At 44.0% G+C, this 27,657-nt stretch overlaps 1 protein-coding gene across 2 annotated transcripts in view; it reads left to right on the forward strand.

Annotated features, from left to right (window-relative positions):
- Positions 1 to 5,290: 5,290 nt before the first annotated feature.
- Positions 5,291 to 27,657, forward strand: part of TRABD (TraB domain containing) — a 35,095-nt gene continuing 12,728 nt past the window's right edge. Inside the window, exons 1-6 of one of the 2 annotated variants that reach the window (XM_082063737.1) lie at positions 5,291 to 5,403; positions 16,422 to 16,484; positions 18,649 to 18,727; positions 21,345 to 21,511; positions 22,434 to 22,574; positions 27,390 to 27,500. In XM_082063737.1, coding sequence (XP_081919863.1) covers positions 16,461 to 16,484; positions 18,649 to 18,727; positions 21,345 to 21,511; positions 22,434 to 22,574; positions 27,390 to 27,500 — 522 coding nt within the window. In that variant the 5' untranslated portion in view covers positions 5,291 to 5,403; positions 16,422 to 16,460. The remainder of the gene's footprint in view (positions 5,404 to 16,421; positions 16,485 to 18,648; positions 18,728 to 21,344; positions 21,512 to 22,433; positions 22,575 to 27,389; positions 27,501 to 27,657) is intronic. The other variant, XM_082063738.1, reaches the window with a different exon arrangement.

Here is a 27,657-nt window from a genome sequence, read left to right on the forward strand (position 1 = left end):
TGGAGCCAGTTCTAGCTACGTACAGCAGCTCGCAGCCATCAAAGGAGTGCTGAAGGAACAACTCCGAAATCTTCTCGGCACTGCTGTGGGTTGTAGCCTTCAGGAGTAGAAACACTGATGTCACGCAGGGCATTGGGTCTGGCTGGCAACCTTTTGAGATGGACACGTCCAATCTCTGCCCTGCCTTGGCCGTCTCTGTGTGAATAAGTCCATATCGCTTAGCTTCTGGTCGCAGCACAACTGCGCCACATTGCCTGCAGTTTAGATGATGCTGTTTTGGAGCAATGTAAATATAGTCCATAACCTTAACCTTAGGGAATGAAGTATATTGGAGCTGGCCTGCAGATGCTTTTCCTGACTGACAACAAAAATGCAGTGAGATTGCAATGCCATAAATCTGTCTCTTTTCCAGGGAAGTCGGTCAAATAAACTCTGCGGGGCTAAGGACTCATTCCCTCTGTCTTTCTTCTTCTCATCCGCAGCCTGAAATAGCTGGTGTCCCCGAAAACCACGTTAGGAAAAGAGCGATGAAGCGCTGCGGAGGGTGCTGGGGGAGGGGAGTGTTCCCCGGTGCTGAGCGCAGGAACCCGGCGGCGCTGGCGGCGAGAGGCCGCCAGGGGGCGCCAGAGCTCCGCGGCAGCGCTCCCTTCCGCCGCTGAGGCGGCTCCTCCGCGGGCGGTTCCGGCGCCGCTCCCGCCGCCCCGCACACCGGCGGGCCCCGGCCTGCGCGGCCTCTGCCCGGCTTGCAGCGGTGCCGGTGCTTTCCGCGCCGGCTGCCCCAGCCCGGCGGCACCCAGAGCCGCTCTCCTGTGGGACGCTCCCTCCAGAACCTCGGCTGTGTCAGTGTGACTGGCAGGGTGGCTGCCAGGGAAACCCTTCAGTCACCAGAGGCGACAGCAGCGGCGAGGGAGCGACAGAATCACTTTCATTATCAAAGAAGCATTTTTAAGTTCTTGTTCTTAATAATTCACAGAGAAATATCTAAAATGAGCCTGGCGGTGGGAACACAGATGTGGCACGTAGGTCAGGATCAGTCAGTAACCATGACCGAAGGCTGCCAGGTTTGTTTCCCGGCCTGAGTTTTCCCCTCCCGGCCCAGCTCGCCCCTGAAACGCTCCGGTCTGTCCCCGCGGTCTGTGAGCTCCGGCAGCGCGGGCAGCAGCGGTCACAGCGACACCAGACGTGTGCTGAGGGATCCCGTGGAACCGGGGAGGCCTCAACCAGACGTGTGCTGAGGGATCCCATGGAACCGGGGAGGCCTCAACCAGACGTGTGCTGAGGGATCCCGTGGAACCAGGGAGGCCTCAACCAGACGTGTGCTGAGGGATCTTGTGGAACCGGGGAGGCCTCAACCAGACGTGTGCTGAGGGATCCCGTGGAACCGGGGAGGCCTCAACCAGACGTGTGCTGAGGGATCCTGTGGAACCGGGGAGGCCTCAACCAGACGTGTGCTGAGGGATCCCGTGGAACCAGGGAGGCCTCCACCCTGTACAAGCACGTTTTCCAGGCAATTTGCAGTACTGGCTCCAGCCCGGGGCCTGGCCCCCGCCTCCGTGGCCCAGAGGCTGGGACTCAGGGAGGAAATCTTAAAACTTAGTAGGCTAGAGAAGGCAAAAGGAGACGTGACAATGTTTCGACAGCTGAAGGTTGCTACAAAGAGATGAAGAGAAACTTGTCCTCCAGACCCACAGTGAGGAAGGCAAGAGCTACTGGGCTTGAATGCAAGTGAACACCAGTTTAGGTTGGACGCTCGAACAACTTTCCTAAAACTCAAAGTTTTTAATGGTAGGGTTGTTTTGGGTGGCATTGGTGAATCCTTTGTTACTGCAAGTTCTTAAGAACCTATTGTGACAGGGACAGGCAAATGCCCATCCAAGCAGCAGCTTGGTGACTTCCCCGGCAATTTGTTCAGGGGCTGATTCAAATGTTGCACTAAGTCTCTATTTTCTATGAACACTGAAGACAATTGTGTGACTCTATCTAATGTCACTATCATTACTATCAGTTCCTAAAAAGTGTTATGTAAAAAATAACTTGTCAAGAAAAAGATAAAGAAAATAGAAGAAGGGATAAAAAGAGGAGGGCAGAAGAGATGGAAGAAAAGAAGGAAGAAGAGCAGGCAGAAGTACACTTAGCTCTCTTCCTTGCTCCTACCCCATCCTGGAAACACCTATACCTAAGAGCAGTGCTGTGTGCATAAGGAACATTTCTAACTCTCTACACAATAAAATTACCTCAGATATTCTGTGCAGTGGCTGGCCACTATTCATTGAGGCTCAGTTTCATTAAAAGAAATGTAATGCATTTTAAATCTAGTTGAAACACTGAAGAAATCCATGAATCAGCTGCCAAGCCCTCTCTTCACTATCAGTGTCTTCCATTGACCTCAAAACAATCCCACATCAATGGTGACATTTAAAGAAAACATACAAAGTATTTTAAAAAATCTGTTAAGAACTGGATTTATGTTGCATTAGGCCACTTAGCAGACACCAGTGACCCATCTTGCAATTGCTAATTAGCAGGGCATTCAATTACTGCAACCCTCTGCAGATATCAGAGCACAATTTGCAGTCGTGCACCCTCCCACAGTAACACCACGGCTGTCAGTGGGACCACTGGCACAGTCCTGGCAAGGGGGTGCCTGCAACGATACCAGCACGTCTGCTGCTGCCAGAGCTGTCAGCCTGGCCCCTTTGGCACCACTGGCCACAGCAATGCCGGTGGCTTGATAAACTTCCTCCTGTTTCAGAGCTCCCTCTCCACTTTCAGAAATGTTGTGTGCCACAGACCAGGCTGAAACAGCACAGGCAGAATCTCCAGCTGTGCTGTCTCACGTCAGGAGAGACCTGCATCTTACCTTGGTCCTTGTAAAGGCATGTTCAACCACCTCAGCTCTCGCTGAGCTAGCAAACACTACCTGAAGAAACCATATGCAAAAGCACCAACAGTGTTGACATAATCAGGGTGCAGCAGCATGAACTAAAGGAAAAACAGGTGAGCAAGCTGCACAGTATTCCCACAAGCAGAGGCCTTGCCAAACAGATCAGATCAGGTGAGCTCTTTCCTGCAGACTAAGGCAGTGCTTCCCAGCTCTGACCAAAACTCATTGAGCCTTTGCAGCTGGAAGCTTGGGAACAGGCTTGTAGTCTATTAAGGGGCTTTTGAGTTTGCAGAAGGCTCCAACAGTCATGTAGCAGGAGGAGCTACAGCTCAAAAAAATGCTGATCTGTGACTTGAGATGTACCGCTTGAATCAAACACATTACACTGCAAATAACCGGGGCTCGAGTGTAGGCCTGGCGCACACTGACAGTTGAGCAAATCAGAATAATAGAGGATAAAATGAATTATTTGCTGCATAAGGGACACTAATGTGATATAAGATCCAGGCTGCCGAGCAACGGCTCCTCTGTCACATGCTGCTTAGCAAACGCTACACAATGTTATACCTGCTATGCTACAGCCTGGGGTGGATCCAGTGCCATGGAAAGCCTGCAGCTTGGCAAGGCCAATGCCACCCAGAAGATGGGATCAAAAACAGGCTCAGAAGCAGGCAGCTGTGGTCAGCAGGCAGCAGCTGCATCAGAAAAAAGTGATACTTGTACAGGGGTGACCTCGGATGCGAAAAAAGCCAGTACCCAAAAGCAGCAACCAACTTGCTCTTGTCCAGTACAGTGTCCCATCTTTCTCAGTGTCCTTCACCCACCAGTTGTGACCAAAATAAAGGTATTTGAAATCAGTGTACAGCACTAGATTAAAATGCCCAAAGTTAACATTTCATCCTAATGTGTCAGACACTGGATGGCTTTCTTTTCCAGAAGTGCAGGTCTGCGTAGCTTATACCTTTACATGATTATGCGTATTTTGAAGATCCATGCAAGAAATGCCTGCTGTGTGCTTTTACAGCAAGTTGAAACTATTGTTACACCAAATGGGAAGTGAAATTCCCAACTGTCTCAACGTCTGTACTTGATTTCTACACACCATGTACTTTGAAAGCTCAGCCCAATCCTAAAATAACCCTGGCTAGAATATGTCCATGAAGTAAAATATTTAATAAAATATCAGAAAATGTACCCTCAAATCTGTTCTAGTGAAACTGTATTTAAATAATAAATACATGCCCAGACTAAGCGGGTGTTTTAGCCATATTGTCACTGAACTAAGACCTATCAGAAACAGAACAGAGGAGCAGGAAAAGGGATAGACATAATTTCAGAATATAGTCACTAACTATAATCAACTTGACACCTTTCTTGAAAATAAGTTTTCTCAAGTAATAAAATATTTCTATGTCAGCCTAATAATTTGAAATATCATCAAATGCTGCTTGTGCTTAAATGGGTGGTGCAACATGTATTTTTCAGGTTTTTTGGGTGAAACATTAATCGTTCTCCAGCAGAAGAGGAAAGGCCCACTGGAAGAGAGGAAGCAAATGGAGGAAAAGCAGCGGTAAGAAGCAGGACTGCATGGAGGGGAAGTCACAGGTAGGTTCAGAGATCGACGTAGTTTGGAGTTTGATTTCACTGCGTCTTCCATCTCCATTAGACCCACGACCACGACGGGTTTTCACACGGAGACCCCGCGCAGTCCCACGTGTTAGGGTGCTGTATTTCCCCTTAAGCCTACACGCATTTCCAAACCACTTGCAACGGCACCCAGGCGATGGCCACCATGCCAGAGCAAAAGCCTTCCCCTCAGCAGTCACCACAGGCACGGCCACCTGGAAAGCGCTGCTGGGTTAAAGTCCAGTCCGGTAAAGTCCAGACCAACCCAGACCTCCCGCGCCTCCCTGCGCCGAGCTCGGCGGGGCTGGCTCGGGTGGGAGGGAGGTGGCAGCGGCCCGAGCGCTGCTCCAGCTGCCTGGGGAGAAGCAGCCGCACAGAGGATGCGACTCGCTCCCCTGCTAGATGGCCCCCGCTCCCGCCGGCATCCCCGCACGCTCCCCGCCCCGCCGAGCCGCTCCCTGCCCCGGGGTTCCCACAGAGACACCACTGTGCCCCGGGAGGCCCCGTCCCTGGCGCAGACTGAAACGGCCTCTACGAGCCGGCACGGAAACCGGGCCGCACAGCTCCCAGCCCGGGACGCGGAGCAGCCGCGGGCGGAAGGCAGCCGCGCCGGGGCGGGAAGCGGGCGGACAGCCGCGGCTGCCGGGCCCCGCGGCCCATGCGCCTTCCCGAGCCCCTGGGATCTGTAGTCCGCTGCCGGCCGCTGCCCCTCGCCGCCGCAGGGCCCGGAGCGGCGGGGAACTACAAGGCCCAGGCTGCCCAGCGGCGCCGGCCCCGCCCCCGGTATGAATGACTAATACAGCATGTTGTCCGGCTAGCGTGTCCTGGCGCCTCGGCTCTGCCGCCTCCTCCCGCGGCTCTCCGGACAGCGGTGGGACCCGCCGCCGAGCACGGTAAGTGAGCCAGGCCACGGGGGGTGGCCGCTTCGTGCCGGGCCGGCCGCGGTGGTGTCGCCGTGTTGGGGCCAAGCCCCGGCGCGGGTGTGTGTGACGGGGAGCGCAGCGGGGGGCGCCGCGTTTCTCCCGGTGCCCCGCGGGTGGGAGGCTGGCTGAGAGCGGCGCTCGCTCCTGCTCCCTCACAGACCCCCGGCCCTGCCCTTCCAGGTGACAGGCGCGGAGGTCCCCTTGGGCGGGGGGGCGGCCGGGGCGCGGGGCTGGGCGGCCCGCTCCCGCCCTGGAAGCGCTCCCCGGGCCCTGCGCCCGCGGCGGGCGGGCCGAGAGCGCTGCGGACGGCGCCTCAGCCCCGGGGAGGGGCTGTCGGGGCCGGTTCGGCGCTGCCCCGCCGGTGACCCCGCGGGGGCCGAGGGGCCCTCTCCGGGCGGGGGCGGGCTCCTCCTCGGCCTCCCAATGCGGGGGCTGAAGCGTAAATCGCCGCTCCGGAGGGTAAGGGGAGGGGTAGGGAGGCCGCTGCCCGTCCCCTCCCCATCGGAATCCTGCGAGGCGGCTTGTCCTGCGGGCCAGCGAACTAGAAGAAAGCACGAAACTTGGGGGTCCTTTTGGGGCCATTTTTTAGGTCCCGGGGCCGTGCGTGGCAGCACCAGCGGCTGCACATTTCTGTTCGCTTGGTTTCTGGCTGATCCTGGCTTGGGCGTTCATGGAGATGGCAGCGTGGTTTGGGCAGAGCGTTCTGGGCTATCATATATTTTCTCGGTGTTTCGTGATAGGAACTGGGATTTGCCTGAGGGTTTGGTTTGGTCGTGATGGTGAGCTGGAGAGAAGCTAAGACTCTGTTTCTTTTTTGTTTTGTTTCTAAACTGCTGTGACTTTTTCAGGTCGTCACCATTGTGCATCACATACGGTGAATTTTGAAATCGGGAGTTTGAATTCACCTTTGTAAGCAGTACTAATTAACCTGGGTCTCATGTCCCAGGCATAGCACATGCTTTTCTCTTGAGGAAAATACACATACTGTTGATCCTGTACACTGGTATCTGTGCAACAAAGGCATTTACTTTTGGTAGCTTTCAGGAAAAAAGAGAAAATTTTTGTTTGGTTTAACTTTGCAGAAAGGTGCAACTGTTGAGCGCTTGCTGCTGAGTTGGAAAACTGAGAGGATGGTTTTTAAAAGTTAAGTGCTACTTTGCATGCGTGATGATGTCAGTAGTAATCCTCAGAAATATCAGTGGTGCCTGGAATGGCCTCACTTCTCCATTTTGTAGGGATGCGTGTCAGTGCACCTACTCTGCTCAGCTCGTTAATGCACATACTTCTTGGAAAGCTAACAGTAAAGCAAAAAAAAAAATATATAATTAACCCAAAACACATTTCAGGGGTTTTCCTGCTGTATTTTAGCAGGAAATAGACTTTACACAGTAGGGAAAAAAACACATGTACATGTAATTATCCTAAGCTAAATGAATTTATTAATTGAAAATACTGGGTTATAGCTGTGTCATTGGTTTGTGCCCTGCTCTTTGTGGCTTTCAGTAGACTTTCAAGTTGTAGTAACTTGAATTGCTGACTGTAAATTTGCGAGCCATTGCAGTGTCTGGCATTTTTCGTGTCTTAACTGTAGACTCAGGTATTGTTTAATTCAGTGCTAGCAGACTTGTATGTATTTTTTCAGTGCATTCTTTCTTCCATATGGTAAATATGAGGAAATGTTGAAGCTGCTGCCACCACAGCTGTGAATAAAGCACAGTGGTATTGGCATCTTATTTGTGTGAGAGTCATCCAATTACTTTTGAAATAGTACTTTTCAGAAATGATCTTTTTCCTTATTTGCTACTCAGGAAAAGTGGAGAGAGAGATTTGGGGCAGTCTTAGATAATGCAAAAATGAGAGCAGGCCAGAGATAAGTGTTTTCCAGTATAACGGGAGGGGTGTGTAACTACAGCTGTCTGAAGGATATCATGGCACGTGCTTTGCCAGCCAGTGCTCCTAGAAAGGAGGGATTCTGCAGCTCTCCTTTTCCTGCGGGGGAAAGTCCACACTGGTTAGCAGCACCAGCTGTCTGTCATAGACAATTTAGCGTTACACTAGATCTTGAGAATAAATTCTTTTGGTAATGGTTGTTACTAGATAGGTATTTGCAAATAGGTTTCCAGTGTGAATTGTTTCTGAGGTCAGACCTTCAGTTATTGAAGATTTTTGTAAATGGCCACTCAAATTTGAGATGCCGTGAAGATGTAAGTATGTGGTTCTGCATTTGAATTTAAAGACTGTATAAGTAGGAGTGATTTCCCCACCACACCCTCCCTGTGCAAGATGACTTGGGGGCATAAAACTTTAATATTAACTACAATTTATAGATGTGTATGAAAACATGCATGTACCCAGTGACAGGTTCTCTTCCTTTCAACATTTTTTTTTTCTCCTAAAAAAAAAAGTTACAGGGGCTGTTTTTTGCTGCTGCTTTCCTCCTCCTTAGTTGACATGCTCTGCGGTTTGATTGAAAACATGGAAGGATGCAGGGACTTAGCAGCTCCACATAGAAGAATTTAAATGTCCTGATGTCACCACATGTCAAGCTGCAGGAGAGACTGGAGCTCCAGGGGTTGCTGTTTTCCAGTGGCTAAGCCTTGCAGGCTGTCTGCAGAATAACCTTGTCTGTCTGGGTAGTGCAGCATTGCACACATGTATTCAGAGGTCTGTGTCTCCGCGGGAAGGGTGTGCATGCTTGTGAGAGGGAATAAGAGCCTGCACCACAGCTGAACAGCAACAGGAACGCTGCTGAAGTTGAAAAAAAGGTTTCCAGTCACCTGTGCAGTGCATCCGGAGATCCTGATCTTACCTTGGTAGGACATGCATCTCATGTTGCACAGTGGGAGCCGTCCTTCAGAGGGATGGTCAGAGAGGATAACGAGTAGCAAAGGTGTGTGTGCAAGGAACCAGGATCAACAATTGCTGAGGCGGGTTTCCTCATTTCTTTGGAGGGTAGCAGATAGGAATGGCAATAACTTTTTGAGGGAAAATCTTTTTTTTTTAACTACTGAGCTTGTCAGGTGCAAGATGCTTCACACATTAAATGAGTGGTGTAACAGCTGGAAGGATGACTTTCCTGGTTAGTGCTAATGTGGGGTGGGCTCCTCTTGTCTGCAGGCCAGCAGGCTGGAATTAACTTGCTTTCTGGGGCATTTGTCTGTCTTGAAACCTGACCCTTTTTGTCCAGTTCCCTGCCACAGTACGGCTGTGTGTCTTTGGTTGTTACCAGCATGTGGGCCTGTGTCACATAACAGTGGTGTGATCACTTAATAATTGTGAAAAAGAATAGATGACCTTGTTCCTGGTTACTGCTTGGAGACAAGGGTGGAAGGGGCAGGCAGAAGAGCATTGACAAATAACGTATTTGGCAGTTGGGGAAAATTATTTTGTCGTACAAAATGGCAGTTTACTGTTGTAAGGTTTACATTTAGAAGTGTTCATAACAAAATGAATGAATGTGTCTGCCCATACTCTCAGGACCCAGCTTCTGCGTAGCCCAGCAGACAGCCATTGACATGTGGAATAAATGTGTCTATGCAGTTTAAGAAGACTTCTCCAGCAGTTTTGTGGACCACAGTCAGGTATCTTCCAAGCCACTAGCTAGTTGTCCATGGCAGAACTTCTCCACCTATCTCCTTTGCTGGCTGCTTGTAGGTAATAAAGAGAGAATGGAAAATATGCTTCTTGTAGAACTCCAGAGAAACTGTGCATGCAGCTGATGTGCTCTTTTCCTGTTGCTTTGCTTGGGAGTGTTTTGTAGAGGGTTTCCCAGAATCAGAAGTATCACTTGGTTCATAGTTTTGAATGACCTGGAGGAAAGGAGATGTGCTCAGTGGATATCTTACCCCAATCTGCTGATCACAGGAGACTCTAATAACATTCTTTTGGTTCCAGATCTTTCCTGAAATCAGATTATTCATATTGGAATAAAATAGAAAAGTGACTTTGGTAGGTGTGTAGGTTCTAAGACGTTTTGAGTTTCTGAGTGACTGACTAGACTTGGGCTATATCACTTTGGTCTGTCTGTTCCATATTTCTAAATTTATTTTATTGATTTTATTTCTAAATTTAGTAACCTCTTTACAGCCTCTTAAAACATAAAGGATTTTGGCCTGTTCTCAGTTCTACTCTGCATTAGCATCCTCATTCATTGGCCTAGTAGCCCCAGTCAATGTAATAGCAATAATTTCTAAAAGCACAAAACATGTATGGGAATGCTTTCTTGTCTTTTGCTGGTAAAGATTTTCAGTGCATCAGTGTCCCAGGCCAGATACTCTCATGTTCCAACACCTCGTTTCAAACAAAATTAATTTAGTTGTCTGTGACTTTTAGGTTCCAAAGTATGCAAATGCATGTTGGCTCCAGTGTGCAGGTTTAGGCTGCATACATGAGCAAAGTTCATGTTGCAGGAACATCTCATTGATGATCAGGGTAAAAATTTGTGTTTTGAAATTTATGAACTTCTGAGTCATGAGAAACCAGAGCCACAATCTACAACCATCTGTGATCACAGAACCAGTTGCTCATTTAAGTTTCAAAGGCGTGGGTTGTGTCAAAGAGATACATGCAATATGTAGAGTAGGTCACCTTGGTGATGGCTTTGAAATGTGTTCCAATTTCTGAATTTGTGTCTGTTGCATTAATTGGCAGTCAGGTTTCAGCTGATGCATCCTTCTGAGTACGAGTCTGTCAACAGAGAAGAGGCGCTATTTGCAGCTGATGATTGTTTGTAAGCATTTCTAATGTTTCTGTGCATAAGCACAGAAAAAGCCCCATCAGTCTTAAATACTCTGCTTCCTTTGCAGTGGATGGTGCCATAAGTGGTTTCCCTGCCTTAGTAGGTTAAATATTAGGTATGGAGGGTACTTGGTTAGGTATTCTAGACAGCAAATGATAAGTGCAGAGCTTGTCAGTGGGAGAAAAGCTGTGTCTGTGTCTTCTGAAGTACTAATATGCCTCTGCATAAAATAAGTGGCCGTGTTAATGGATAGCAGCATTTAAGTGAGATGTGCTTATGCAGTGTATAATGTGAATCTGAAGCACGCAGGCTGTAACAGCTGAACCAAATATCCATTGCTAGTGAAACTGCAGATTTAGAGGGGATTAAAGGAACACAGCACACTTAATGCATGTGGATATAAGTAAATTTTTATTGCTGTGTCTCATGCCGAGCGGATGGGGGCTGTGTTCTGTCCAGGGATACTGTTGCTGGAGGGCTGGATCAGGAGACTGTCCATGAAATAGTCGTTTGCTTGTGCCCCGTGGTTTAACGCCCAGCGCAGGTTAGTTCTGGCTTGGTTACAGCGTGACCTGTGTGATGTGCACTATATTCTCACTTGGAGAACACCCCCTTTGTTTGATAGGTTGCTCCTGAATCAAATTCTGACCTTAGCCTGCTTCTTGTATTTCCCACAGTGACCAGAGGAACAAGGATGTTGTTGGCATGTCACTGTGAGGAAGTGCTGTCTCAAGGTGTTTGGGGGATCTTCTTGTGAAAAGCCAATGATTGAACACAAAGGAAAATTCACATTGCAAAACTGCAGTGCTTTGAAAGCTCCAGCAGCCTCCGAACTACTTGTTTAGATACCAGAGGTCAGATTTGTAGATGTATTTAATGATTCTTATGCGTCAGTTCCCTATTTGTAAAACAGGGAAGTACATATAATGAGAGGCTGCAGGATTAGTACTTGGAGTACTGAGAGATGTGGATACTTTCTGCAAGGCTAGTGAATACTGTAACTACCTAAAGCAGTAATACATTAATTTAACATTAGCGAGGGAGATCAACATAAAAAATGTTGACTTGCACTTTCAATAAAGGGTGAAACAAGTTGTGGCAGTTTTGTGGCTCCTAGTTTTCTTATTAGTTATCTTGATGTGCGTGCAGCTCATAGAAAATACAGAGCAATTATAAGACTACAAATAAATTTATTTCCCTCTTGCAATGTCAACATGTTGAGGAAAGCAAATGCTCCTTCTGAATTTCTGTAGAGCTCAGAAGGAAGAAAACATTCAATAATAAAAATTTTCTTTTTAAAGAGTAGCTGAGTAGGTTGTTTTTATAGGAAGGAGCATGAGAGATTTTTAAAAAGCTTTCTTATTGTTTTCAGTTGAATCACTGTCTTGAAGGAAGCAAATTTAGATGAGACAATAAAGGAAGAAATTCAGTCCTACTATAGGAGGATACCTTAATGAACTGCCTGTCAATCATCTGTGTTGTGCTTGAATTTTCTCACTGGACCATATTTTGGTGTCTGTAACTAGCCTTGCTAGAATCCCTGACTTGTGAGCATACCTGTTCTCTTCTTGAGACTGAGAGAGCTAAGAGAGTTTCAGGTGCCTAAATATGCAGCTAGAATTGAAGCACTTTGGTCAGCTGAGACTACCCAGTATGAAAAATGAGCTGGTGGTTCATGAGCAGACTTCAGGTGAAGAAGAAGCTCTGCTGAAGCTGTTTTATGTTAGGAAAGCTGGAGGACTGATGTGAAATAGCATGGCAGAGAGGTCTTTCTCAGCCTGCTTTTGTCAGCCACTGTGCAGGATAAGCATTGCTAGAAGATGTTGCACTTACCTGTGTGCTCCTTTCTAAACTTGTGTTGGGAGGAAGAAAATGACCCCCAAACTGTAGGGGAAGAACATAGGCTCTTTTCCACAGCACTATTGTCAGTGTGAATGGCTGTCCTCTGTGTGCTGTCAGGAAAATAAGACCTTAAAAGAAAGTAGTTGCCTATAAGTAAGATGAGTAATGGCTAGATTCCAGGCTTGCAGTTCTTTAGGCAGCCTCAAATTCCAGTTTGGTTGCCTAGGTATCTTAAGAGTTAGAAAAGGGCTTCATTTGTTCGTATGTGTATCCATGAAGAAAAATATTTAATCATCCAGTGAATGGCAAGCCCTCTAGGACTAGCAAAGGTGAAACAAACACAAGAATTCCACTTGCTGGTGGAAAAAGGTGATTGGATTTGGGAAAGAACCCAGTCTTGTGGGATCATAAGGAGCCAGGTCAGGCTCCTTCTTGTTTCTTCTGGCTCCAGGAATTTTTGTGGTGGCACTTTGAGCAGGAGGAATGAATCCCAGACCAAGACAGTCTCCCAGCAGATAAGAGAACAGAAATACTTTCTGCTCTGTGATTTCTGAGTGCCTAGAAGCTGCATCTCCCAGTTCGTCTAAAAGAAATGCACTGTCATATCTGAGATTTTCAGTATGATTTATCTCATAAGGGTCTCTTATAGGCCTTTGAAGTAGCTGGAGGAGAGGGATTTGATTGGTTTCATATGTTTGTGCCAAATCCTATGATAATTAGAAAGACTTGAGGTTATGAGACATTGTGGTATATGTTTTATGGGACACAACAAATAATTGTCTGAACAGTTGCTTTTGCCTGTGGCTTAACGACTTGGGGTTGAATTTCTTCCTGCTCCCTGGCAGGTTCTGTCAACCTCCTCTTTTTCACATGCATCACTCCCTTTAATCTTCAGTAATCTTTTTTTTTTCGTGGAGGAGCACTGCTGTGCACTGTGCCTCTGAATGATTGTGGGACTCTTACCTCCCTGCCAAGTTTGTTTAAAATTCACCTGTGGGTTAGAAAGCACAGACAAATATGCTCTGCTGTGTTTCCTAGTCTAATTTATTTACGAAGATGAACTTCAATTAAAAAAACCTTCAAGGTTGAAAAATCAACATCTAAGAAATTTGGGAATGCCTGGATTTAAGTTGCCCAGATGCTTGCCAGGATTTGATCTGAATCAGCACCGTTTTTCTCACTGTTGAATGCAGTGGGAGGAAGTGTGTGCAGATTCATGTCCTTCAGTTCCTTATCTGTGTAATAGCAAGGTATGTCCAGTCCTCTCTGAGGTTTCAGGATTAATAGTTCAAGTACCATGGGATGTGTATACCTTCTGTGAATACGTAGGTGTACAGGAATGGTAACTTTTCCACGTGGATGAGCTGGGTCAGCCTGGAGTCCATGGTATTTGACTGGTTCCTGGAATAAACATACTTTTTCCTATGTTGTTGATAAGGATGCTGGCTAGCTGAGTAGCCAGCCTTGTGTGGTGTTGACATGTTTTGTGCCTGTTGTCCCTCACATCAAGGAAGAATTTGCACACATGCAGATGTGTTTCATGGCAGTTGTCCAGCTGAGGTTTAGTTTGCTGTTGAAAAGCAAGTTGTAAGAGTTTTCTTAATGCTGACAGAATAAACTGAATTCCTGAGCACGTTTTAAGGAAAAATAATCTAGAAACAGATCTTCTGTGTGGAATATTTTACCTCCAGTGGACCTTGAGCAGATCTAAGCACCTGAGAACAAGATCTTCTAGAAAAAGTGGTGGCAGATGTGCCTGTCGATGTGGCTGCCCAGCCTCTCATCTGACCATCGCAGTATTGTGTGGTGGGTTCCCTCAGAGACTGGAACCCCACTATGGTGGATCTGGGAATCATACTGAGCAGCTTTGCTTTCCCCAAAGTTTGTACAGGTCAGATTAAAAAGCAGTGCTAGTTAGCACAAGTAAACTTCAGTCATCTCTATCTCTCTCCAGTACCAGATACATCATTTACTCAGTGGTGAGAATGGGATGAGGTTTTCTAAAATGTCACTTGGTGGCAAAAAATCCCTCTGTGTTTCTCTATAGAAGTCTATTCTTTACCTGAAAGTTGCAGTTCACTGTTTTTAAGAGCACTCCCATAGATGAGAGATGTTTTCAAACCCCAACAGACCTTCAAACAAGCTTGCAATTTTAGTTTGTGTTCACTGGCAGAAAACCACTGTGGTGTTTTACACATAAACCGATTGAGAACCAAGCCCGGAGCTGAGCAGCAGAGTATTGGAACACCTCTGGCTGATGTGTAGTTGGACAGATATTTTCCCAGTGGACAGTGTTTGTTTCAGCATCTGCTTCACACTGTCCCTTAAGTTTTGCTGCCATGATTGTTCCTGCAGCTGTTCAGTCATTTGAGCTTAAAATGCTGTGGTAGGGCGGGGGGGGAAATTGGTTGTTTTTTGATCTGGATCTGCTCTCCAGTCTGGTTTACTGCACAAGTTGACAAACAATTAAACCGATCTAACAGACAGGACAGTGCAAAAACAGGCACTGGGTTGACTTAAGCCCAGCTCTGGCCAGGCTTTCTGGTGTTGGGTGTCCGTGGGCTGGTGTGTCCCATTCAGGCTGTGGGTCTCAAGGCAGGGCTTTCCTTCTGCTGTGCTTATTTAGAGCCATCCACAGTGTGTGTAAATTGTGGAAACACTGAGGCAGAAAAGATCAGTTCAGCTTCACCTGCCATTTCAGCTTACTCTGACATCCAAGTTTCCTTCACTTGACTCTTTCGAAAGAGGGAAGGCATGGTCATGGTTTTAAAGTATATTATGTACTGTAGCAGAAACAGTGGATTGCTTGGGCAATTGTATCTTGCATTGCCTGTGCAGACTTCTCACACGTTTTTAATAAATAGTCTGTTCCTGAACCTCTTGGATTGCTTGTAGTGTGTGTTTTTTGTTCTAACAAGGTATTTTCCTGGCAGCTGGGGAGCTGTAGGTCTGTAGCTGTTGCCTGCCCAGAGCTTGGAGCTCTGTTGGGTTTCATGGGGTTTTTGCCCCAGGAAGCGTGCAGGAGCCCGGCTCTTGGCCACCCCATGTTTCTCTTGCCCAGCCCGCAGCTGTGATCTGCTGTTCACTGGCTGACCACTGGTAGTGGAGGGATGTGTGCCAGCTGTCAGAATTACATTGCATCCTTCATGCTGCCCAGGCAAATGCTTTTTTTTAAATAGAAACATATTTTAAGCAAAGCTAGAAAGCAAAACAACTTGCTCGAAAGCACAGGCTAGAAACCAGGATGCAGAGTGCTGATCAGACTCAAGGAGACTCTGGCATTTGGGGAGGGGGGAGGCAGCTTTACTGCTCTCCAGTCTGATCAAATAAAACACTTGTTCGCATGTACTGTCAAACAGGTCAGAGGGAGTTAGCCCAAAATGCTGTAGTGAAGAAGCAGCGCTTTCCTCGAGTGCTTCAATTTTAGCGGGATAGCAGTGACAATAAGCAGAATGAGGACTAGACGTGCGTTCAGCAGCTTGCGCAGTCCCCTTAGAGTACTTACTGTCAAAGTCAAATCACAGCACTCTGCCAGCTTCAGGAAGAACTTTAGAACTTGAATAATATGGGTGGAAGAAGGAATTTGAAACTAAGACATGGAAACTATTCACTAAGGGCTCGAAAACTCGATTCCCAGGGGTTTTAGCACAGGCATGATTTTACCGATGTTCTTTACCCTGGCATATTTGTAAATATATGCATGATAACATGATGCAGATCAGCCAATAATGTGTATGGTCTCTAGTTCAATATTAAGACTGAGACTACTCTCCTGTAACCTTGAAGTCCCACAAGTACAGAGGATGCCTAAAGTTTGCCTAAAAACTTGTCCTGACATGGTTGGTTTTTACAAGACAGAACCTCCTGATCTAGTTGAGCAAGATTTTTGCTATTGCTGAAACCTTTTTGACAGCCATCCTGTGTCTTCAATTACAATTACTTAGGAGTGATCTGGAGGAAAATGGCTTCTTTCTTTCTTTTTTTTTTTTTTTTTTTTTTTTCCTCCAGAATCTAGGACAGCCAAAAAAAAGCAAATTCCGGGTTCCCATGAAATCATGAAATCTACCCTTGTTTATTAAGGTTTTCTCGGTGTGTGTTAGAACAGGACTTTGCTTTGGATTTAGAGCCAACTCAAAAACTGGATTGAGACAAGCTAGTTTTACCATACTGATGTCTGGTGTGTTTTTGTTTTGGTTGGTGGGTTTTGTGTTTTGTTTTTAACAGCAGCAGAGTTGAAAGGATGGCATTTGTGCATCATAAGTTTGTTGCTTTTTATTACTTGAACTTTTATCAAACACTGTAGAGACACCTCAGCTTTTTTTTTCTTTTTCCCTTAGAGTTCTTAAAAAAATATTCTGGGTTATGCCATTAATTTTTAATTCTCTTCCATTCCGTTTACTTCTTGCAGTTCTTGTGTGGTTGATGAAAATAAGCCTACGCTGCAGGGATGCAAGCGGAGCAACAGCCTGAGGTAGGGCTTGGAGCTGCGGTTTGTTCCTCAGTAGAATTGCAGGGAAGGTCAAGACTGCATAAGCCGGGTTCTTCTACCTGTCCTCAGGGAATGTCTGCGAAGTCAGGGGGTCAGCACTGCCTGTGCGAGACCCTTTATAAAACAGAAGGGTGGGGAGCTGAATGCTACTTTCTTGCCACATGTAGGTTCTTCTTTTCAGGATCCTTTTCCATCCAATTGCAAAAGCTAAAAAGAGTCCTTTGTAGTAATTTACTTTAAAGTGAGAAAATAGCCTAACCTATGAGCTTACACCTTTAGAGGGGAAAAAAATGTTTTGTGAGTAAATTACACAAATGGATTGTGTGAGAATGATCTCAGTGTGCATAGGTTAAGTACCTTGCCAGATTAAACTGAGGTGTTTTTTTCTACACACTCTATTCCTTTTCTTCTCTTTTCATATCCATGTATGTCAAAACCTTTTTCTGGTGTAATAGGTGAAGATCAGGAAAGATATTTTTTCTTATGAGATATAAGAATGTTGGGTACTGTGTCCTGTCAGTTATTTAAAAAAAAAAAAAAGGAACAGCAGACTCTTAATGTGGTGCTTAGTGCTGTTCCCACTGCAATGTTGTAATGTTGTTATGATGACAAAACTAGCGTAAGTGACAGGATTAATTCCATATGCTACAGATGGATGTGTTTTTCCAAAATATTTTTGCGACTAGAGTTACGTATGCAAGCAGTAGAGTCAAGCCATATGTTATGATCAAAAGCTGAGCTGGTGTTAAATTAGATTTGTGAATATAATTGCAATTTGCAGTGTAATTGCAGTTTGCAGTTGTCCATGAACAGACTTCTGCTTTGTAGTGAAATTATGATATGTTGCTGTGAACGTTCTAAACTTTGCACTGTAAAGCTGTTGTACTTTTTGGTCTTACTCCATGAAAGGTATGATAAATTTTACCTTACCTTCAATGGGGCCAAGACACGCAGGATTTATTATCTGAAATTACTGTATGGCATAATGGAATACAAGAAGAAATTAATTACTCTTGTTGAAAGCTCTTAACAATTGGATGTGCTTTGTACAGTCCTGTTTTAAATCTTACCAGGTTAAGTACAAAGTAAATAAACCAGTCATTCTAGCCAAAAAGCTGACGTCCTTCAGGAGAGCTTGGCTGCCTGCTTGCTGACTCATTAATACTGCCATTCATTTGGAAGGTACCTGCGTGATGATGGATTAATATCCTGTCTTGTATCTTTTTTGACTTAATGTTGTTCAAGATTCCCATATTCTCCCAGTAATCATACTGATTCAACTTAATGTAGTTTCCTAGAGATAGAGACTTATGAATCAGGAAACATCAACTATAAACTATTTTTTGCACTAGCTCTGCATCTCTGGCTTGGATGACTGGGATTGTATGAATTCTATGCATGGGTTTTAAAACTCACCTGTTAGTTAAAAATAAGAAAGATTTTGTTACCCAAAGACCTGCCTCACATACTTCTAGTGATAATATTTAAAGTCACTCTTTGGGAATCTTTACAATTACCTCCTGATCCTTCAGAGAACAAAACTATGCAGATGCTTTGTATCCTTTTGAATTTGATTTCTGATATATGTAAAATCAAAATACACAAACTTTATAAGATTGGGATTGCATATTGTGTAATTACCTTACATGTATTCAAACAGAATAAAATACTTGACTCTTCTTGAATGGATATGTGTATAGTTGGGAGTGCTGATTAACTGTCAGATTCCTGACAGGCTGGCTGGTAGTTGAGTAAAACACACCAACTTATAAATGGCAGCGGTATTGTGATAATCAGTGCACGTTTTAGTTTCCAACAGAGAAAATGCTATAGTAGTGTTAGATAAAGCTGGAGTTTTTTATTCTGGAGTAAGATTTTTATTTTTTTTTTAACTCCATGTCAGCTATAAATATCTTTCAAAATAGACGTTAAATCGTTAGTGTTTTTTATATTCTTTCTCATACTTATCCAGCTAGGAGAAAATCAGTTGTAAAACCGCAGATGCTTTGAACTGTTGACACTGCTTAAATTATTTACTTGCTTGAATGTTGTATGTAGGTTCAAACTGAGCAAACTCACAAGGGGCAAGATGTATTAAAACATTTCATTATAATTCCCAGCCTCCTTTTGAATTTGTTTCATACAGGCTGCTGCAGATCCAGTGTCGTCCTGCGATGCACCAGAAGATGGCCCAAAGGAAACGTCAAGTGTGTCGCACAATATCTGTATGTTTCTGGTTTGACTGGGGAGGGTGTATCATATTGGCAGTATATCAAGTTAAATGTCCAAGCCTTTTTCCTACCTAATAAGGATGTGGCTGTTAGGGCAACAGGGAGATGCAAGTGAGGTCATATCTGACTTAATCTATTCATGATTTGTAAAAAGGCCCAGTTGCATAAACCAAATTTGGAAAGAGCAATAACATCAATTGTCAGTTTGCCACTCCCATGCTTTCAAAAGAAAGTAAATGGTTTTTGATTTAATAGATATACTCAGCTATTGTTTTAAGCTGGGCCATTGCTCTCTAAGCCAGAGATGGTTAAGTACATATTGGCTTTGGCATTCTGGCATCTAGTGGTATGATGCTGGATCAGTTGTCCCCGGTGGAATGCCTTTGCCCATGCTAGCGTGATAATGTTTTGATATTAAGGCCAAGCCTGCAGCACGTGGGAATAGCAGTATTTCAGCCAAAACTGTCTTGTGACATCCAGGAAGAGGATCAGTCCTTACCTTTTAGTGGTAAGGATCAGATAATGACAGCATTTCTTTCTCAGGAGGAGATTAGGATTTGCTTTGTGTTTATTGATAAACCATTGTGATGTTAATGTATATGATGCTCATTTAGAACAACAGGAACATTCAGATTGTGCCTTCTGGCAAATAACAGGCAATGAACCACCTTAGGGCACGTTAGCAGGTAGCAGAAACATTACTATAATGCTGAAGTTGCTGAATAATCCATAGGGACTGCAGCCTTCAGAAATAGCAATCAAAGGATCAAACAGAGCCTTGACTAAAGATATGGGAAAAGCATTCAGACCTAAAGAAGCAGATTAATTTTTATGTTGCTTTTTTCTTCATATGTGGAAGCTGATTTAATAAAATCATAGCTGCTCCTGAGAATGTTTTCCTTAATTATATCCTTAAATGATAACTGCTGTAACAGCACAGCACCACGTGTTTTTCTTGACATGAAACATTACTCAGTCCAGTTCTGAATATATGTATGAGATGAAGGCTTGAAAAATTAATAGAAATTAAGTGTTTTAAGGGTTACTGAACATGTAGAAACCGCTTTCAACTAGGGGAATCTGAGCCATAGATGGCTTTAGGCTAGGAGAGTAATTGTGGAAGGAATTGTGCATACTTTTCCTGTTTCTTATGTTCTTCCTTGGATATCCACTTCTGACCATTGTGAGAGGCAGGATATTTGCTTAGGTAGCTTTTGTTTTCTCTACTGTGGCTGCTTTTATGGTTCTGTGACTGAGAGTGCTACAAATGCACCAGCCTTACCTCTTCTTCCTTTTACAGTCATGTTTTCCCAACCCCATTCTTAGCATCACCACCTGTTTTGGCAGCAATGTGGTCTTAGATCAGACCGTACTGATTGCAACACAGCATGTTCTTGGGTATTCGCCATGAAGCAGTAGGCTGCTAAAATGCTAAGAAGGATGTTGGAGGGTGGCTTTTGGTTTGGGTTTTGTGTGTTGGTTTTTTTTGGTTGTGCTTTTGTGTTTTGTTTTTTTACATAAAATCTTGTGAGATAAGTATTTGTGGAACAGATCTGGAGACAGAGCCACACAGTTAAACCAGATTCATAAAACTAATTAATGTATGGTAGGAGGCTGTAATTTATCTGCATCTTTGACATCCTGCCTGGAAACTGTTCACTAACCTTTTTTTTTGTTTGTTTTTTTCCTGGGGTTATGATCCTATTCCAGGCTTCTGGATCACTTGAGACCTCTGTTAACTTGTACAGCAGCTTCCCAGAGAAAGAGAGTTGGTTGGAAACAAAACTCTGCTTTCCTACTTGATGCGTTTTTGTTTTTTTTTTTTCCTAAGATATAGTAAAGCTTAAAGACGACTAATTCAAAATTACTATATTTCCCATTTATGTAAAACTGAAGATTCTGTATCTCAGTTAATGAGACTTTCTGGCATTTAACAAGCAGCTGTGATGGAACTGATAGATCTTCTCATCTTCTATGGCAAGCGTGAGATAGATGGGCTAAACTAATGTTGTACCATTTTGGTCTTAAATAGTTTGTTGTTGAAACTAGGAAAGAATTATTTGTTTCCTGACCTGAATACCTCTTAAGGTTTTCAATTGTATACTGATCTCTGGTGTGTTAATCCCAGAAAAGGCTAAGATGGGCAGACACAGGATAACTACAGTAGTGACTTTACTAGCATACTCACACCAGTGTACATGTGTTGCTATCATTTATACAGACAAAATCCCAAAAGAGAACACTTTTGTTCTAGAATTTTTAAAATGTGGTTTGGTTTTTTTTCCCAATTTGGTGTATACATTTTCTAAGTATTCTTTGCTTTTCTGTCCACTGCACCTGCCACACAGCTTCTCTCTTTCCCTTACTGAACTTCGTGGACAACCTGTCCCAGTGTCCACAGGGTAGGAAACCTGGACTGAGACCTATGCTTGGAGGCATCCTCTCCAGTGGTGGCACTCTCAATGATGTAGCCTCAGAACTGAATGTAAGATTACAGTGGTAAATCAATGGCCTTTTAGCTCTGCTCTGCTGTTTACTGGTGACATTTTTATTTTCCATTTTACTTACATGCACTTTGTAGTCATGTGTGTTTTTCTGTTTTTCTTTATAGCTGATGCAGATGCATTTAAAATTATCCTGGAGATGAAGATGAAGAAGAGGCAGAAAAAGCCTACTTTACCAAGCACTGTGACTGAGCTTGACACCGAGGATGGTTCTAAAGTGTATGTGGTTGGCACAGCCCACTTCAGCGACAGCAGCAAAAAGGATGTAGTGAAGGTAAACACTGAGTGGGAGCCCTTCAGCAGCATGTTTGTAATGTTGTCAACTAAGCATTAAGTACATAGAATGAGTCCAGCCCTCTGACTTGATTCTGTGCTGTTACCTCCAGACTGTTTTCCCTCATTAGCTATTGGAGGGCTGACAGCGCTGTGGGATGAACTAAGAGGTGGACTTATTCTCTCTTTTTTTTTCTTTTTTTTTTAAATGCAATACATCACTCTTCCAAGTCAGTCATTTTTACTTGTCCTTAAGATACAGTGCCAGTGTTAAAAAGTAAAAGCCTCGCTAGTAAAGCTTACATTGCCTGTCACTGTACAGCATCACGTCACTCTGACAGTGTATTGCGGTTGTTGCATATGCACTGTGATGGGGATGTGCTGAAAAGACATGAAGCCTGGTACAGAAATTGCAGTTTACAGCTTCTCTGTGTATAACCTGGGGTGTATAATACTGAGCTGTAAAACTGTGTTGCCCCAAACTTGGATTCTGTTCTCAAGATGCAAAGAGGTCTGAAGCTCTAGTCAACTAGGAACTATTTCATACTGTACTTCACGCAAAGGCTGCAGTTTAGACTGACTTTATTCTCCAGGAGCTCGAGGAGAGGAATCTTATGCCAGAATCATCAACTCTGGTTCTTACAGAGCTTATTCTAACTCAAATTGCACATGATTGCAGAGTATGGTCAAAAGAACTTTGTGAACGTGAAATATTTCACATCAAGTTTTTCTTTCCCCCAGCTCCCCAGCACAATGTGTTCTCCATCTTCTTGTTCCAAAGCATCACTTTGCTGTCATCTTCCCTGATGTTTTCCTCAATACATAGCTATTTTTATGTCCCTTTTTTAACTAAAGTATTGATTATTTGATGCATTTCTGTTTAATCCTTCCTAAACTGCTGTAAATAAATTCATCTTTTTCAGACAATACAAGAAGTGCAGCCCGATGTAGTTGTGGTAGAACTCTGCCAGTACAGAGTTTCTATGTTAAAGATGGATGAAAAGACATTACTAAAAGAAGCCAAAGAAATAAATCTGGAAAAACTTCAACAAGCTATAAAGCAGGTATGATTCCCACAGTGAGAACTGAAGGTTTGTGTCAGGAGCAATTTGCCAAGTTAGAACCGAAACCAGTGTTCCCACCAGCTGGGAAACTAATACTGCTTACCAAGGTGCGAGTACATTCAGCAGGAATCCTCCTGGGTTTGACAGTTGCTTCCTTTGCAGGACACAAGTCTAACTATGTAGTTGTAATAATATTTAAATATTATTATTATTCCTGCAATCTGTGTCACACCTATTTAGGGAACACTTAATTTTGTTAGTCTGTTGTGATCTGTTTAGTTGCATTCCTTCATCGTTGTGTGTTGCTCTTTCTTTTTAATTATCATCTGTTTGTCTGGAGTAGTTTCTAATTGGCAGTAGACCTTGAGGGAGGTTTTGGGGGGAAAAAAAAAAATGGGCTGAAGAGTGTAAGACTCTGTCAAACTGCCAGGTAGTTATAATTTGAATAGTGTGTGGAATGTGTGTGCAAAACAGGTGTTGTGGTGTATTTTTTCTGTTTCACCCATTTAGTTTGTATTTAAGTATTTTTAAGGTAGGCATGGTAAAACAGTACAAAGTTGACTTAAAAATTACAGGATACTTGGTTAGAATGACAGCATGTGGACTGTAGTAAAAAGAGTTTCCAGTGCCCAGTTGAATGAACAGATTCATACATTGTTATTTTGGTTGTGTGGCAGTTATATATTAGGATTGTTTTATTTGATGTAATGGGATTGCACCCCTCATAAGAACATAACCAGTGTCCCCTGCAGAAGCGCTGGCAGCAGCTGCTCAACTCGTGTGTGTGTGCGGCTGTCTCAGGGCAGGCTTTCTGACTTATATGGTTAGGCAATAACGCATCTTTCCTGTTTTCTTTATTTCTGTCCTGTCAAAGGAAAGAACATTGCAAAATACTTGCGTATTACATGAATTACTGCATCCATCTGTTTATTTTAGGTAAGGTGGATTTTTCTGATGCATGTAGCCAAAAGAATGCATGTTCACAACAACCAGCGCAGTGTAGCTGGGGGTCTTCTGACCTTCTTTTGCTATCAAAGCTAAATGGAACAGTTTTTGCTGTGCTTCCATGAAGAGGAAAAGGACAATGGAAATAAAATAGCGGGCTTTTTTTCCTCTGTGATGCGAACTTGTGTTGCAATCGGCACTTACTACCAGGTCATGAAGTGATCTTGTGTGCACAGTAGGAAACACACGTATTTGCTTCAAAACCAGAGAATAATACAGAGATACTTCCTATTATTACTGTTCAGTCTTAGTTGACTTTGTCACCAGGGATGATGATGATAGTAATAATAACAAAATTTTGACGATGTGCCTTTTAAATAGTATATTTCTATATACTATATTTCTATGGTCTCAACAACAACAAAAAAACACACCTTAGCCTTCCCACTTTGATTCAGTAGCAGCACAGGTTATATAGGGAAAACCATTCCAGCTGTCTCATTCTAAATTAGTGTCTTTGTTTTTCTGAGAATCAAACCAGTTGGTAAGTTGTTTAGTCATGCTTCAGTTGTCCTGTCTTATTGAAATGTGCATTTGGGCCCAAAAGTTACACTAGAAGTCAAAACTGCTTGTAACTTTCATTCTTGAGTACCAAATTAGGAAAAGAAAACTGTCTTTTTATAACTGTATAAATCTTAAGCTGTAAAGTTGTATTTCATTGCTCTTAGCTGAAGTTGGAAGCTGAGCATGGTGTTAATGTGAAACACTTGCAGCGTGTCACTGGCATTCGCAGCGTATGAAGCAACTGCTGCAGGTTACCAGCAGCCTTCCTTGGGACCCTGCTGGGGTTTGGAAACTGTTGGTTGTGTGCAGAGAACTGCCTGTTTGCCATTAAGCACAGAGCACACTGGTATCTGGCTCAAATGCTGATTCCCTGAAGGTGCACAGTAACAGTTGGCTTAAACCAAGCAGGAAAGACAGTTTTTTGTTTTATCTTCTCCCTGGGTTCATCTTAGCACAGACACAGAAGTGACAGTGCAACAGCCCTGTGGCAGTCTGAACAGGGCTTGATTTTTAGCTGTCATGTCCCCGTGTGGCTGTGATTACTGGTCCTGACACACAGGAGCAGTTGAGAAATCTTGTTGTCAGACAAAGTGGGCTGGTGGTGCAAAATCTTACCTCAACCTCATTTTTTTTTTTAACCTACTGCTTTAACATGAAGCTACTTTTGCCAGAATATATTGTAATGATTTTTTTTTTTTACGCTTCTAACCCATGAAAGAGTACTTGTTTTGCACAGTGTAGTACAGCCCTTGACGTTAGGTAACCTGCAGGATTGTCCTGTTAAATAAAATGGATATAATGTGAATTGGTAGATGAACGGTGCATCCACATGGACAGGAGCGGGCCGATGTCACTTGCTACCTTCACTTGCACTTTCAAGTCCAACCCCCAGTGTGGTTGCAGTAGCTTCAGGTGGCCAGGCTGTGTTTGCACGGAGGGCTAAAGTACAAAGGGTTGCTTCTGCCCATGGTTCTGCAGTTTCTGCTGGGTCTGTGACTTGTTATACTGTCAAAGCGTAACCATGAGGCCCCCTCCTCAGGCTGTCTTCCCATATGCAGTGTAAGCGTAGCTCTGCTGAGTCTGGTGGAAGATTTATCTGTTCCAGAAGCCCTCTGACAGCTGCTGATAACAGACTCCCGGGAAAAGGCATTAGAACCTGCAGTCATGCTTTGCCTGGGTATTCCTCTCTTTTCCTGTGCTTCTCACTGCCTCCATGCTAGTTGTGATAGAATGTATCTTCCTCAGCCACCCTTTCCCAAACCTCCTGAATATTTATGTGTTTAATCTCTTCTCATATGTTTGGAATTTCTTGGCATTTTTTCTTAGTTCAAGTATCTTGTTTTCAAGACAGGAGTCAGCTAAAGATTGTGCAGCAGCACAATTGTGTTTCTATTTTGTTCTTTCCCTGGTAATCCCTCTCGTGCTTCTTGCTTCGTGACTGTTATTGAACCACAGGCTGATAAAATTGATATTTCACTTTCTCTCTAATAGAGAGTGCTAATAGCTCTGCATCTCTCTGCCCGTGCCATTAAATTTCTTTCTATGTGTGCATTGCTTTGTGTTTATGGCTGTTGCATCTAACCTGTGAAATTACTGCCAGCCACTCAGGATTCTATGTTCTTTTGTAGTCAGCTTTCCTTTCTCACATTGAATAATTGATATTGATAATAACCTCTTCCAGTGTTTTGCTCCCTGCATTTTTTCCCACATTTTGCTCTGTATATCCAGACAGTTTCTGGCTCGCCAGTTGTTGCTGGTTGCTGCTACACATGGCTGCTTGTGACCTTTTATCTCCTTGATGCTGAGCAAATATGGCAGGGACTGACTTTCATGTGGGTTAAGAGCACAGATAACTCAGACATGTTTCAGAGATGTGTCCCTCTGTTAGGTAGCAGGATGAATCTGTGTAAAATTGCAACTTAAAATACCTCAGTCCTGAAGGAGAGATCAGCTAACAAGTGAGCTCAGGCTGCATTATCCTATTTTTCTTTGTGGACATCTTTTCTGAACTTCAGAAAACCCTTGTCCCCCAGGCTTTTGAACTGGATTTCAAGGATGCTGAAAACCCTTTTTCTCACTGACTTTTTTCTTCCTTGTCTCTCCTCAGGAGCCCAGTGCCCTGTCTTTCTGCTTAGCATATTCATTTGATGACTACTGTATGTCAGTCAGTCATTTCTACAACGTGCTGTGCTTGCTAGTTTGTAGCATGATGAAGCAGATAATCAATTGCCTTTGAAAACAGCCCCTCTCTCTTGCCACTTATGGTCCTCAGTGACTCTTGAATCCACTTACCTGCAGAAACTGCCTACAGCCTTTGGAGAGGTCACACAACCTAAGAGCTGGCACAGGGTGGGTCATTTGAGCATGGCCCTGGGAGCAAAGAATGGAGACAAGGACCTTCCTCTGGTAACTTCAGGCAGTTATATTGAATTGAGCTATCCTGTGTAACCTCATCTTCACTTGTGTGAAACTGGTGATACAGCAGGAAATTAACTTTTGGCAAGGGAAGGGGAAATGCCTCTTCTGGTGGTGATATTGACTGATACCAAGCTGGAGGAGATGCATAACCAAGGTACAGGTTATGCCTGGGGACAGGTGACAGCCACTGATAAAAACTAACAGACTATGTGAGGAGGGGCCTTTAGTATGCTTATGGGAGTGAGTCATACTCAGGACTGTGAGGTTTTTTCTAAGGTCTTGTGTGCTGAAGTCATGCAGAGCAATTTCTTGCACAACGCTGGATTCCCTGTGCTTCCGTGGCTGTTAACCTAATCAGTGCTCAGCCTCGTGTTTCCCAGGATTGTGAAAGTGTTTATGATTAGATCACTAGCTATTTCTCTTTCACTGTCTCTATAACATGGCATTCACTGTATGTTCAATGGAATGTACTCCTGTGGTCCTTTTTTTTTGTAACTAGATAGATCAGGAAAAAGTAAATGCACAGTGTGAGCTGGTTTATTATTTGGTTATTCAAACACTTTATTCCAGCAATATTTATTTATTCCAGTAAATACAGACTGATGAAAGTCTGACTGATCTCCTTTTCTTAACTCTGCCATACATTTTTGTTGAAAGGGAGAATACTTTAGCTGCACACTGATGTGAAAAGCTACTTTACCACCGATAGAAACTGAAATAAGAGCTATATTGATCAGTGAATTGACTTCCAAAAGGTAGCTTTTAGTGCTGGTTCTTCACTCAGATAATTAATGGTTTTTCAATGACTGTGAACAGTGCATTCTTCAGAGAAATCCACACAGCTTGTTGATTTTCTTTTCTTTTAATGTTTTTCTCCCTTTCTACCAGAGTGGAGTCATGTCTGGATTGATGCAAATGCTGCTTCTGAAGGTTTCTGCTCACATCACAGAACAGCTGGGAATGGCCCCAGGAGGAGAATTCAGGGAGGCTTTCAAAGAGGTGTGAACTTGAAATGTTTTTTCTGAGGTCAAATTACTGGCCTTTTGCTCCCAGAGTTGAACTAAATAAAACCAGCTGTTGGTTGCTAGAAAAAAGCACTGTGGACATATTTGTGCTGAAGCCTTTTAAGTAGTAAGAATCATCTTTGGCTTCAAAG

Source organism: Streptopelia decaocto (genome assembly GCF_964273445.1).
Source record: "Streptopelia decaocto genome assembly, chromosome: 1".
Taxonomy (NCBI): Eukaryota; Metazoa; Chordata; class Aves; order Columbiformes; family Columbidae; genus Streptopelia; species Streptopelia decaocto.